Source organism: Rhinolophus sinicus, linkage group LG01 (genome assembly GCF_036562045.2).
Source record: "Rhinolophus sinicus isolate RSC01 linkage group LG01, ASM3656204v1, whole genome shotgun sequence".
NCBI classification, from domain to species: domain Eukaryota; kingdom Metazoa; phylum Chordata; class Mammalia; order Chiroptera; family Rhinolophidae; genus Rhinolophus; species Rhinolophus sinicus.
Window position 1 is genome coordinate 34,688,450 of NC_133751.1, and position 15,642 is coordinate 34,704,091.

The 15,642-nt window shown below is 35.6% G+C and overlaps 1 protein-coding gene across 6 annotated transcripts in view; it reads right to left on the minus strand.

Moving 5' to 3' along the window:
• Window positions 1-11,880: 11,880 nt before the first annotated feature.
• Window positions 11,881-15,642, minus strand: part of LOC109449507 (serpin I2) — a 161,162-nt gene continuing 157,400 nt past the window's right edge. For all 6 annotated transcript variants that reach the window (XM_019735864.2, XM_074327410.1, XM_074327411.1 and 3 more), the window contains one exon: window positions 11,881-12,142. In XM_019735864.2, the coding sequence (XP_019591423.2) occupies window positions 12,066-12,142 (77 nt within the window). In that variant the 3' untranslated portion in view covers window positions 11,881-12,065. The remainder of the gene's footprint in view (window positions 12,143-15,642) is intronic.

The window sequence follows — 15,642 nt, forward strand, 5'->3', positions numbered from 1 at the left end:
TCTGTAGTCATGCTCTGTAGTCCATCTGTCCCGTAGTCATGTAAAATATTTTATAGTTTTTCCATTTCCTTTTCCGGTGTGAGAAAAAAATTTAAGGGGGAAGTGTTGTAGTACTTGAAATAGTTATCCACACTGTGCGGACATCTTAGACTGTGACGTACCTATTTCACAGTGTAATACAGTCCTGGTTTCCCAGACTCATGCGTCTACTCTCTTTGCCATTCGTCATCTAGTTTTGTTTTGTTTGTTTGTTCATTTGTTGTATGGTTTGAAAGTCTCATGTCAATGTGGCCTATGTATATACACTAGGTGTTCACAAACTTTTTGGTCTCAAGTTATCTTTCCATAGTAAAAAATAATTGTGCATGCCAAAGAGCTAGATATTTGTCATATGAGAAAATAAAACTTAGCAATTAAAATATTTATATTAATTTTAAAATGGCAATAATCAACTTATTACATGTTAACATAAATGATGTATTTTATTAAAAAACATTATCTTCCAAATTTAAAAAGTCACAGAGAAAATTAGCATGTCTTTATATTCTTTATATCTCTTTTATATCTTATTTAATAGATGACTGCAATAGTCTCATATCTGTTTCTGTATTCAATATGTTGCACTATCACACTGCTTGTAACATATGGAAACTTTGCTGTACACTCATGTGAGGCTGAGAGTAAATGGGCAATTAACTTCATAATAGTATTATGAAAATAGTTTGACTTCATCATGTCTCGGGAACTTTGAAAGTATTATTGTACATTATACAACCACAACATTAACCTACCAAAAATCAAAAGTAAATTAATTTTTATATGATCAAAAAGGAAAAAAAAATTAAATATTTTGACATAAAGAAGATGTCATTGTGGCCTTTAAATGAAATTACCAAATTAACATGTTTGGGACATCCTATACCAATAACTTCTGAAGGGGAAATCACATTCCTGTTTTAAATTTGCTAATACATAAAATACTTTGGGAAAATTTAAGATGGATATGAAAAAGTTTATATATCAATCCATATACCAGACAGGTTTGTTAACTTTTCATCATCATGTAGATAGAATGAATACATTAGTAACTGACTTTACTTAAATGTCTTAGATGACTAACATTACTTTTTTTCCTTTGAATGTGTCCACATACAGAAATGGACTATCCTAGCATTTTTCAGTTTTGATATATTTTTTATACTAACCAACTGGTATATTATGTATATAAATAAATAACTATAATAATGAAAATAAAATTACAGAATTCTACAAATCTCTAAAAAGGAGAGCGTATGCTGTGATTTGGTGTATTTAAGAAAGCTCAACTACCTCAGCTCCCAAATTATCTTTCTTCAATAACCTCTAGATAATTTTATCAAATAAAATGTCCTCTCTTACAATCTTTTGAAAATGCACCAGAGTAGAACTGTTATATTCTATCTGTTCTTAATTCCATGCCAAATTTAACAATTGTATAGCTGCTGAAATAAAACTCAACCCTCCTCAATGGCAGGCAAAAAAAATCCAGAATCACAGTGACATAGTAATAATAACAATGCCCAGCATCCAATCAAAATGCTACTAATGTGAAAAAGCAGGAAATGTAATCCATAAATAAAAGAAAATCAGTGAATAGAAAAATTGACCCCAAAATAACAGTGGTAATAATTTACTTGACAAGGACTTAAAATAGCTATTATAAATATACTCGAGTATTTAAAGTAAATACAATTTGGAGAAAAATAAAAAAACATTTTTTTTAAATAAAATTTCTGGAGATAAAAAAATAAAACATCTAAATGAAACGTTCACTGAATAGAGTTCAATGAAGGTTAGATCCTACAAAAGAAAAGATTAACGAACTTGAAACTTACAATGGAAACTATGCAAACCAATGCATAGAGAAAAACAAGCAAAACTACAGTGTCCTGTGAAGACTGCAATGCAGTCTACCATGTACATATGTACTTGAAGTCCAGAAGAGGTGGGGGAGGAAAGAAAAATATTTGGAAAAATAGTAGCCAAAAATTTACAAATCTGATGTTAACTACTAGCCCACAGATACAATAAAGACAACAACCTCAAGTAGGATAAACACAATGAAACTGATACAAACCACACTGTAAACAAATTGCAAAAACGAGTAAAGAACAAGGTCACATTACCTACAGAAGACACTTTGATTGTGAATTTCTCAGCCTCCAGAACTGTTAGAATGAAATGTCTGCTATTTAGTCCTCCAAGTCTATAGCATATTGTTGTAGCAGCCCAAGTTGATTAAGATACAACACCATAGGGAGAGAGTAACTGAAGGAGATTGAGTCTGATAACTGTGGAACCCCTACACAAGCCATAGATTGGCAACTTCTAGACTTCTTTTACTTAACAGAGAAGTAAAATTTAATCATCTTAAGCCACCCTTTTCTGAGTTACTGTTACTCACAGTTGAAATATACCCTACCCTAAACAATTATCTACAACTTTTGGGGCCTCACAGCCCAAAAGGCAAATCTATATCTGAATTAGTGACATTAACAAAGGTATTTTTGTTTTGTTTTTGACTCCTCATTGAGCATCTGCAGTGGAGTCCTAGGTCCTATAGGAAACACAAAGAGGAATAAGACCTCACTATGGTGTAATTTAAAACTATGCAATTTTTCCTGGGTCTATTGTTATATGAGCAACTCAAACAAAGAACTATTATAATATGGGGAAAGAGTGTGTCACATAGGGTCTCTGATCCTGCTCACCTCATAAGAATGCAGGATATGGTGAGGCCAAAAAGGAACACCAACAAAGCCATAGATAGGGGAGTCATACCGCTATATTCTCACTGGCAGCTGGGTTGGAGACACAGGAAGTAGAAGCCACATGACCTGCAACCTGCCGTCTGCTTCTCTGCCAACCAACCAACCCCCTACCGTAGCAACGGCAGTTATATTAGTGGCTAATGGCTAACCGGTAACAGCTGATGGCCACCCAGCCACAGTGGATGGCCATCTGATTACAGCTGATGGCCATCTAATAACTGAGCCAGCACCTTTCCACATGAGGCCAAGAGCCTGGAAACTGCTCTCCTGGCTCTGTCTCCACAGAATGTTAATGGGAAGAAGTTGAAATTGAGAACACCTTGAATGGCTTTTTTTAGGAAGGAAAATATTTGAACTAGGTCATGAAGCAAAATTAGAGCTTTGGCAGATTTTGCAGAAGGGGAGAGAAAAGCATTTTAGCCAGAGGAAGTAGCTTAAACATCATCACTCAAGGTGGGGGATTGTGGATGTGTTGGATGACCAACTACAGATGGGTAAAGATTAGTCTACAAATGCAGGATTTAATTATGGATGGCTTTGCCTATTGGATACAGTCTTGCTTTTATTCCTCATGCAAGGAGGAATCCTTATCTTTGTCATTTATTTATCTCTTTTCATTTGGATTTTTAATGTAGTCTTTTCTCATTGGCCTCTTTTTTGCATGGTGGCTTCTTTCCTATTACATTGATTGTCAAATCATTCTGAGTACAGCAAAGGAACTATAACAGTATAGAGACGCAATATACCTTATTTCAGTAGTTCTCATAGTATGATTCCCAGACTAGCAGTATCAGCATCACCTGGAAACTTGTTAAAAATGTAAATATTTAGGAGCCAACCCAGACCTACCAAATCAGAAACACAATCTGTGTTTTAACAAGCCTCTAGGTAATTCTGATGCACATCAACTATACTTTGATGGGCATCAGATATGTTAGTTCCTTTGCTCTACTTAGAATGATCTGACAATCAGTTTAATAGGAAAGAAGCCACCAGGCTGTGAAAAAAAGAACAATCATTAGCTTAGGGACTAAGAGGCCAACTATTAGCTTAGTAACTAAGTAGGTGAGGTGTAAAGTAAGAGAACCAGAGTTCAAATATTAGTTCTACCATATACACTCCATGTGTGTCCTTAAAAAAAAGTTTCATAAATTTTAGTTCCAATTTTCTCATTTTATAAAGAATGTGACAGAGATGTGAAGAATATATAAGATATTGTATATACATTACTCAGAGACGGGAATATCTATAAATATAAGCTATTGTTAATTACAAAACAGGCACTTGTCAGAATTTTTCTCTATATTCTCAATGGATACAAGAATATGAATAATATGATACAAGGCATGACAAACCAAATCATTCAAATCTAATTTGTACATATCATCCAAAAGAAAATTTGTTTTGGTGTTCACAATGCCTGTTGAGAATTTCTCAGACCAGCTTTTCTTTGTCATTTTCTGTGAAGCATTGAGAACATGCTTTAAATATCATCAGCAAGATCACATTTTCTTCTTTTACAAGTAGGCATAATATTTTTTATTAGTCAAAAATCTTTTCAGGAGAGAGGTTCCAGTCAAGAGGGTGAAGTGGGTAAACGCTGTGTCTACTTTCTCTCACAACCACATCAAAATTACAACTAAACTACAAACAACCATCACTGAGCATCACCTGAGCTCTTGATGAAACAAAGCCCTACAACTAAGGACATACAGAGACAGCCACCTCAAGACTGATAGGAGGGGCATAGATAAGGAATGGGCTGGTACCACACCCGCATATAACTATTAAAAATCAGGAGAGATGTCTTGGTTGTGGAGACCCCCCACCAGAGGAGCAAGGGGTCCCAACACCACACCAGGCTCCCCAGCCCAGGGTTCCAGTGCAAGGGGAGAAGTCCCCATAATTTTTTATTGTAAAAACCAGCGGATATTGTGGCTGAGTGAGATGGAGGGCAGCCGGACTCCCAGCAGAGCCTCTTAAAGAGACCGCACAGTGACTTCCCAATGACGAACTCACTCGCTCTGAGCTCCAGCATTGGGGCATCAGTTCAAAAGGTGACAGGAACACACAGGAAGACACTGAGATCTGGCTTCAGGGTGAGGGTCGAAAGGCGAAAGGGCAGCTTTCTCCTGGAAGGAAGAGCTGGCAGAGGCCATTGTTTCTTTGTTGAGCCCTCCCTCTTCCCAGCATGCAGACTCCGGTGGCCGCCCTAATCTGAGTTCCCATTAAGCTGGCCACACCCTGGTGATTCTGAGACCATGCCCCACACAACTTTCCAGCACACTCAAGCTGCTTCCAGTGGCTTTTTCATATAAACCACCTACCTTGGCTCATGCTATAGACTTTTCTAGGGTCCATTAAAGGTTCACAAAACCCAAACGAGCATCATCTGGCTTCAGCATGCCCCATGCCTCTGGCTGAGCAGCCCTAAGCCCAGCACTAACAGCAGCCAGCTGTGGTTCCCGTCTTGGCCTCTTGAAGCACTTCCAAGTACGGCGAGGGTGGCGGCCACCTGCAGATTGCCTTGTGGATCCTATCAGGTGGCCCTGCGTGGGGCACAGAATGTGGCTGAAGTTGGCCTGCAGGGGATCCCCTTCCAGGTGGCCCTGGGACTGGTGCACCCAGTTGCCACCTTCAAAAAGAGCTGGAGCATCACCCAGCTACCTCCAAAGATGACACGCCCAAGGGGCAGATTGGGCAGTCACCACAGCTCAGCTGAGGCAAATCCTGCTCTGTAGGGTCAGCCCCTGCACAACAGCTCCTTCATTGTAATTACAACCAGTCTTCACATCCAATGAGCCTGAGGGTCAATCCCTCATTGATGTGCAAATAGCAATCAAGGTTTAACTACAACAGGAGGGCACACACAAACCATACAAGGGACACACCTGGAGTGCCCAGGAAGACAGTGCCACTGAGCACCATAGCACATTTACTACATAAGGCCACTCTACTAAGATTGGGAGACATAGCAACCATACCTAATACATAGAAACAAACACAGGGAGGCAGTCAAAATGGGGAAACAAAGAAATATGTCTCAAATAAAAGAACAGAACAAAGCTCCAGAAAAACAATAAACAAAATGGAGACAAACAATCTAACAGACACAGAGTTCCAAACACTGGTTATAAGGATGCCTAAGAATCTCAGGGAGAACTTTAACAAAGAGAGAGAAAATATAAAAAAGAACCAGTCAGAAATAAAGAATACAAAAATGGAAATGAATATATTAAAGGGACTCAACAGTAGATTAGATGAAGCAGAGGATCAAACCAGCAATTTAGAAGATAAGGTATCAGAAAATACTCAATCACAACAGCAAAAAGAAAAAAAGAGAAAAGAATCCAAAAAACACAAGGAGAGTTTAAGGGGCCTCTGGGACATCAAGTGTACCAACATTGACATTATAGGGGTACCAGAAGGAGAAGAGAGAAGCAAGGAATTGAAAACCTATTTTAAGAAATGATGGAAAACTTCCCTACCCTGACAAAGGAAATAGATATAAAAATCCAGGAAGTGTAGAGAGTACAAACAAGATGAACCCAAAGAGGCCCACAGTAAGATATATCATAATTAAAATTCCAAACGTTAAAGACAAAGAATCTTAAAAGCAGCAAGAGAAGAGCAGTTAGTTACCTACAAGGGAGCTCCCATAAGACATCAACTAATTTGAAGGCCAGAAGGGATTGGCAGGAAATATTCAAAGTGATAGAAAGCAAGGACCTACAACCAAGATTATTCTACCCAGCAAATCTATCATTTAGAAGAGGTGGTACACATAATAATGGAATATTACTTAGCTATAAAAAAGGTGGAAATTTTGCCATCTGCAACAACATAGATGGAACTAGAGAGTATTGTGCTAAGTGTAATAAGTCAGTCAGCAAAAGACAAATGTCATGTAATTTCACTTATAAGTGGCATCTAAAGAACAAAATAAACAAATGAAACAGAATTAAACTCATAGATACAAGGAAAATTTTGATGGTTGCCAGATGGGAGGGGGCTTGAAGGTGAGTGAAAAAGAAGAACGGATTAAAAAGTACAACTTGGTTGTTACACAGTAGTTATGGGATGTAGGGTGTAGCATAAGGAATATAGTTAATAATATTGTAATAACTATGTCTGACGTTAGATGGGTACTAGTTTATCGGGGTGATAGATGGGAGGGGGGCTGAGGCAGTGTGGAAAAGATGAAGGGATTAAAAAATACCAATTAGTAGTTATAAAATAGTCACAGGGATGTAAATCATAGGAATATAATCAATAATATGATAATAACTATGTACTGTGCCAGGTGGACATTAGTCAAGACAATCACTTTGTAAATTATATAAATGTTTAACCACTATAATGTACATCTGAAATTAATATAAAATAATACTGAATGTAAAAAAAAAAAGAAGAAAAAGAGGAAACACAAAAAAGAAAAAAAATCTGTTCAGGACAAATCTTTGAAGAAGATACCTCCACTCTCTCCAAACCCCCACCTCTGCAACACACACACAGTAACTAGGAAGTAAAGGATAAAGGCTGTTTGTTTGTTTTTGTTTGTTTGTATATAATGGAAAGAATCTCAATCAAAAAAAGCTACATGGCAGCCAGCAAAACACCGTATTACCTACTAGGCTTTCTGCATTTTATATTATTTTTTCTCCTTTGGTGAAGATACATTTTTATGAAGGAGCTGAGCAATTTGCATGGGGAAATACACTGGAATATCATTCCTTATCTCCTTTCATGAATTAGGCAAACTGAAATAGTATTCTAGAACTTTTTCTTAACAGATGTCAAGCATCAGGATGAGAAAACATCTATTATAGGGATATATATGGAAAACATGCATTAAGAACAAAGTTATACGATTTTGGTGAGACTAGATACCTAGTTCCTATGGCCTAACATCATATGGAGTATTTCTTGCTTGGAGCAGACTCCAGTGTGTGAATCCCTGGTCAGTGCTGGTAGGGCAGAGGATAAGATGTATGTTACCCATGCAATTATCCAGGGACCCATGTTGATGGAGCCTCTGCCATCTTCCAGATGCCTTGTGAGGCTTCCACAGTCATCCTTAATATTGATATACAGCCAGCAGAATGGTCAAAAGAGAAAGAAAAATAGACAAACTTACTTCCTAATCATGGCAGCTAGAAGTAACATACAGCATTTCTGTACATAATCCACCTTGTGAGAACAGGTCAAGAGAGTCTACTAAGTTCAAGAGAGATGTAGTCTCTGGCTGGATACTGGGTTAGTATGCACAGGATCTAGTTTCCAAGTTATCACAGGCAACAATTTTACCAAACATTTCCACAATTTAACAAGGTCTCCTGTTTTCCATTCTATGTCTGTATTGTTCTTGCTATTGCTGTCCAACTTCAAATTATGCCACATATTTTGAATTTTATTATAGAAGTACCCCATTAAACATTCTAAATTAACACTCACTCTCATCACTAATAAGTCTCTTAAATTCCAATGAAAAGATCACTCTTGCTCACATCACAATTCAATGCCAGTAAGATACTGTTGGTTGGCTTTGACCCAGGCATCAAAGAGGGTCTGTGATGCACAGTGATAGAGGAATCTAGGCTGAAAGTGGCCCTGGCATCTTCTAGGGCTTCCAGGGTCACCTTGAGCATTGACATCTAGCTGATTAGAAGAGAGCACTTAGAGAGGGACTCTTAGTTCTTATCACTTGAGCTCACAAGTGACACACTCACCTCCACTCCCATTCCATTGATTAGAACTAATTACAAGGCCCTACTTAGATAAATGCAACAGTGGCTGAAATGAAGTCTCTGGCTAAATCACCGCTACCCGGCAACAGCTCCACACGGTGGAAACCATGATCAAAAAACTTCGCTAGAAAGAGGTTTCTGCCACAATAGTAAAATTGTTTTATATGTCTTCTGTTTTTATAAATTAAATCTCAAAACTATAAAAAGACAACTATAGATAGTTAAGGATAATGTAATGAACTAGGATCCTCGTGAGAGGTACATCCTGGGTTGCTTCGTTTGGTTTTGTTTTGAGACAAAGCACTGCATATAGACAATATATATTCAAAAGACATTATTTCAAATATGTGTCTCGATTGAGAATTCCAAAGTTTCTAACATAGAACTTCGGAAGAAAGACGTTCAGTAGGATTTGTCCAACCCTTCACTATACAGGTGAGGACACTGAAGCCCCAGAGAATGGAGATGACAAGCCAAAAATATAATGTTCAACAATGAAAAATATCCCATCTTTTATTTCTTTTGTATACCATCAGGGTGGTCACTTCAGGCTTCAGAAAGAGAAAGAAACTAGATTTTTGACCTCTTCGATTTCGGGCTTCAGATTTAGAGATGATCACATAAGGAGACAGAGAAAAAGGGGCGGGAGTCAGTAAAACAAAACTCTTACAAGCAAACATTACAGTGGCCCCCCTTTTCCATCTTATGCATGGGGTAAGTCTCAGGATCCACAGCTCAGGAGAACAGCTCCTCATAGAGTATGTTCAATGGTCTGAGGCCGTACTGGGAGAAAATATCTTATGTCCAGAGGTCCAAAGCACTGACTTCTAACGAAATCTGCCTAAAGTTGTCTTTGTATCTTACAAGGTTTCCAAATCTTTGTGATCTAATTCAGAAGAATTCTATAAACCTCATCCCCAAAAAAGGAAGTGTTCGTTGTCTTAGGCCTTTGACCTCTTAGGTCCCAAAGCCTGACGTAGCAGACTTCTCTAAAAGGTGAATCACAACTATGTGAAGTCAATAAAACCCAATTCCAAATTTCCCCCCCAAAATTCTACTACTTAAATGACCATTTTACTTCAAGGAGGGGGAAAAAAGTATACATGTAATGTAGTAGACTTTTACAGGGAGTTTTAACTTGACAATATTTTTATCCCACAAAATTATGCACTGTTGTAAATCTTAAAAAAGTCATATAGTTTGGCAAAAAAAACCATTTTGTACTTATTTTATTTCATAATAGATATCTATTTTATAAAAATATTCTAGACACTTCAAACCTTTGTGATATGCAACAGTAATAGTTACTGAGTTAACTGCAGCTGAAGGTGAAGATTAAAGATTTTATTCTCTGAAGTCTTTTGGCAACTTTATTTGTAGAGAAAGGTAGAAGGGGAGATTTTCAGCTTGAACCCACACCAGAAAGCTACTTTCTCTGCTATAAAAACTTAAACTATCTCCCTTTTTAATCCAAGTCACCTACCAGACACAGAGCATGAAATCAGAGAAGAGAAATAACAACCCAAACTACCTACCCTACAATGCAAATTCCAGCTCCATAATAGGGAACCTGAGATGTACATTTAACAGATCTTATTGAAGAAAAGCAAATATGTTAGGAACACATTATAAAAACATATACTTAAAGTGAAACTTAGGCAGTCACTTTATTACATCATTTCACTTTATAATACCCTTCTTATTTCCTCATACTGTTTTATTACTGTCATTACCTTTCACCATCTGAAATAAACTTCTTTTTGTATTTGTTCACCAGTTTACTCTCTTGCTGCCACCAGGAAACTGTCAGACCCCTGAGGGCAGACACCACGTCAGTTTTGTTCACTGATTTATCCCCTGTATCTAGAACAGTGCGTGGAACATGCCGGGAGCTCAGTTAAAATGTGTGGAAAGAATAAATGAATCTCCAGAGCAGACTGACTTGTAACACGTGGAAGAAGAGAATAGGAACTCAGGCAATCCAAGGAAAACAAAAATCCAGGCCAAGCCTGAATAAAACTACTATACTCCTAACTGAGCTTCTTATTCTCTTCTTCCTGAATAGAGGTAGCACATCTTCAAACCAGTTCCATGGTGAGGAACAAATCTGTGGTATATCATTAACACATAGATTAGCATTTACTGTATCTAAGTAAACTGGAGCTGACAGTCTAGGAAAATAAACATCGCTTTCAAGTATGTTATGGTTTTAAGCAATCACAATTAATTCTAAAATTGTCTTCATAATATCTTGAATATTGTTCCAGATTTTGCTGGAGATGGACACCCAGACTTTGGAGACTAGACAGCAAAATGTTTCAGGGGGAGACCTGTACTACACTGAAGGATCTCATAAAAGGAATTATAACTTAGTGATTATGGTCACAGACTTCTAGCTCAGATTTACCATATTTAAACTTGGGCTCAAAGTTTGAAATATGGTAAAGACCACCGTATTTATTTGCTTTATGTCCCTGACTGATTAATGTAACATCTTTGAGTCTCAGTTTCTTTATCAGGAGAAAACTCATAGGCTTTTTAGTACATTTAACAATGTAGATAAACTATTTACTTTAGTGTCTGACACATAATTAGGACTCAACAATGGGTTGTGATTATCATTAAACTCTACCAAGAATCCCAAAGACAAACAAAGATACACTTTACTTCATTAACATGAAAATGGAAAAAGTGTGAAACGTGTTATATCAAGTCATTAGAACGCAGTAGTGTTTTGGATATTTCCATCTGACATGTTAGAATATTTAGAGGATGGGTTCTCCATTTAATCCTTATAGATTGGCTCTAACACTTCCTTAGCTCAGTGGTGTAAAATTGTGTAAGATCAGCCTCCTGAGTCATGCTAATTTAGCTGCCACTTTCACATACAGGAAAGCTTTACAAAAGTTCTCATCATTTTTACTTTCTACACATGTTTAAAGCAAAAATCAGAACCAAAATTAATATGTTCCAAAAGGTATTAAAACAAGGCAAATGTTAAATGTAACACATAGAATATCTAATTACGATGAGCGAAAACCTCAAAGCTTGTCTACTGTCATAGATACCAAATCTCTGTATCTTAAGTATCACCCCAGAGAGGCAACCACAATACCCACTCTATCTTGACCTTACTTCCCCATGGTCTGGTTAATGCTGTTATGCCTGATAGTTAGCTAGTGTTGTCTTTTAGAAATATAGACTTTGATATCTAAGAATTTAATATGCAAAATAGCTTAGTAATATTTTAGTAAGTAATAGCAATATTTTATATAAGTTAACTGCTTTCATATAGACTTTATAGAACATACAGAAAGAATAGAAACATTGAATGCATTTTTATTTATCAATAATTTCACTTATTCATTAATACAGGTCTATGTCAATACAGATTAACAAAGGCTCATTTAAAACATAAAAAGATATATAGAATACATTTGCAAGATGATGTTTGGCCAATCAACTATTTTCCAGGAATCATCTTATATTCTGAGGTGGTACTTTTCATTCACAGTGAATCTAAATCTCTTCCATTCATCTTTTGGATGTCAGGATTTGTCACCCGTCCCATAAACAAAATTGATTCTAGGAAAATAAAAAAACATACTTCAAGAATTTCTGGAAAAAAAGTTAATAATTGGTTTTTCTTACTATTTTAACAAATCATTTAGTCTTTGTTCTCTATGAGATAACTAAGCAATGTCTAAGAGCAAAAGCATCTCCTTTGTCTAAAATACATAATTATATCATTATTAATCATTTTCTGGTAATTTATAATGTAAATTAACACCCACAACAGCTTGCCATGAAAAATACATTCGTCGTGTTTTCATAAAGCAAAGCAAAAATATAGTGACCGTGAGGTATTCTTCTAAATATAGAGACTCAGTCAGGCAAACACAGCATAATAAAATGGTAATGAGCATGGTAGAGTTTTAAATGTAAGGCATTAGCAGTCATCTTTTTATGCATGTAACATAGCCCTTAGGGTTAAAAGTGTAGCTTCTCAGATCTCCTTTAGCTCTGAATCAAAGCTCATTGCTAAAGACAATGTTTTCATATCACTAGTGTTTTCAAAACATCATGAAGGTGATATAATGTACAGCATAAATGCAAACACTAATTTACAGCCATTCTGTGTTTGCAAGTGGAAAGAAAGTAAGAACTAGGGGACAAAACAGAAATAAATGATGTGTCAAAATCCATTCACCTTTCTTTTCAATTACGGTAAGGGAAGTGGCTTGAATGGATCAATGTCAAGGGTTTCTTTAAGTTCCTATGGTCATGTGATAAAGGTTAATTTCAAAAGTGATAAAATAAATTTTACATAATTTTAAAGCTGATAAAAAGTATATTTAAATATATTTGGAATAACAGTGAAAGAGTCCTTTTTGTTAACTCTTACTGTTCAGTCCAAAGACTTTTTAGAAGTCAAAAATATGGAAAGAGCCATAGTCTCCAGCAGTTTTTTCTTTTTATGAATTATTACAATCAATAATACTTTATGAAAAATTATAATCAATAATAATAAAAAAATATCAAAATCATTCTGAGAAAAAGAAACAAAAACCCTTAGTCTTCAGATAGATAGGGATGTATTCCGTGTTTCCCCGAAAATAAGACCTAGCCGAACCATCTGCTCTAATGCATCTTTTAGAGCAAAAATTAATATAAGGCCTGGTCTTATTTTAATATAAGACCTGGTCAATGTAATATAATATAATATAATATAATATAATATAATATAATATAATATAATACCAGGTCTTATATTAATTTTTGCTCCAAAAGATGCATTAGAGCTGATGGTCTGGCTAGGTCTTATTTTTGGGGAAACAAGGTAAGTAATTTTCCTAGGATATATATTTTGTTTAGTCACAATAGGATTATCAGTGACTCTTGTATCTTTATAATTCTATGACCTCAAAATGCTTGTCAGAATTATTGTTCAGGAAAATTTTTAAATAACTTTTATAGAAATTCATAATTGAAGACAATAGTTTAAAATTTTAAACACTTAGAAGTGTAGTATATTACATAAAAGTCATTTATCTCAGACTTTTCAATCTGTTTTTTTGACCAAGGAGAACCACAATTTGAATTAAGTCTTTATGCAGTCACAATCTATTCACTACTAAAATGGACAGACTAGTGAAATCTCCCTTGACATAATAGCAATGGCTTTAGAGGCAGGCTGAAGCAGAAATCATTATCGTGTCCATTTTTCTCTTTATGTTCCCTTCTTAAAGAGGTGCCTCCAACCATATTTAGTCATTACATTTATACAATGTATCCATCAGATGGAAGCAAATTTTACCTATTAATATTAAAATACAATAACATAATCAAAGCTCATAGCCTACAAGAAAAGATTTCTCAATAAATACCCTGCGGTCCGCTTCTCCCTTCAACTCAAGATCTGAAAGCGTTCTGAACACACTGTTTTTAAATATGTGTGGCATACTGTCAGTTTCAAAATCATGATTCACTACTTTGTCAGAAGTGGCATGTTTCATATAGTATCTTCCACAGTTTTCTTCCGAAAATCTGTAAAGCTATTCTAGATCCTCAGCCTAGAAGAATAAAAAATGTTCTTCATTTCCCTGGAAGTTCAGCTTAATAAGAGCTTTTGATGACTATATTAAAACATAAAACTAACCTGATAGGAAAATACAAATAATGTATGGGTTTTGCACAAGAGAACTATTTAACCCCAAATAAATTTTAAATCTAGATAAAAATTGGTTGTACTAAATCTAAAATCATTCATCCTCATATTTCTGAAATTGTCAAATGAATATATTTTATGTAGAGCATTAACCCACTTAGTCTACTATGCTAGGCAAAATGACCATCTTTGTTAATCTTAATGTTTTCTTGAGTCCATTTGTGAGAGAAAAATAAACCACTGAATGTCTATTGTCTTAAAATAATAGGCTATTCTACATTTTATATAGCAACAATTTACAGCCCTCAATAAATGATAAATGAGTGGTCATTTATTTTAAATAATACTTTAAGGGAGTAACCTTAGCTGAGAAAGTTTCATTACAATTAAGATCATAAAATAGTGGAAATTGTCATTAAGGTCCAATAGTGAAGGACTATCACAGATAAATGAATAAGTGGATTATTTGGAGTTTTGAATTTCACTGCTGTTTAACTGACAGCTATTACATAGCCCTAGTCATCAGCTTGGAAAATAAAGAGTCAGACATCACTATTCTAAATGTAATTATTTCCTTGTGTGTCAATGCCCAATACAACTTCATTTTTTCTGTTCTCCATACTCAACAATTACATACTAATTATAAGAAATTAGAGTCATCCAAAGGTTAAAGATGTATGGCTCAAATGACATAATCAGAATATCTTTTAACATTGACACAATCTCTACTGGAAATGAAGTTGTATTCGTGCAATATCAGCAAATCTAAAACTGTTCCATTGTTTTCAAGATACAACTTTCAGAAGGGTCATTTAGCACTAGTGTCATGGAGACTAAAAAAGAGACTGGTATATCCTTTAGGGAGCCAATAATACCAGTGTCCCTAGTGAATCTAACAGATTCAGATCCTGAAATTAATTATGTTTCATTTCCATGTAAATCAACTTTTACAGAGAAACTTTCATTTTTCCTTTATTTATTCAAGCATTCACTCAATTATATTTATTGATTTGTTCATCATAATAAACACTATGTGTCAAACACAGAGTTACAGGCTTCATATATTATTTTATTAAATCTCTGAGATCGGTACAAATATTATGTTCATGTAGGAAATAGAGAAAATACGGCCAAGAAAGTATAAGTGATTGTGTGAAAACTATTAGTTAATTGAGCTGAGACTTGAGCCCAGGTCTGACAGCCATGTCCATACTCTCAGGCTTGAGGGATATTGATATTATGTGCAAGTCACTCTGTCAAATACTTGGCTGGATACAGAAATGAATGAAAAACAGTATCTGCTCTCCTCTGGTTTATAACCCTCATGTGATGATTATGGCTCCTGAAGAGTCCTAAATATAAACTTAAAGAAAGTTCCCTCACTCTATCCACATTCCTGACTTCTCTTTTTCATAAG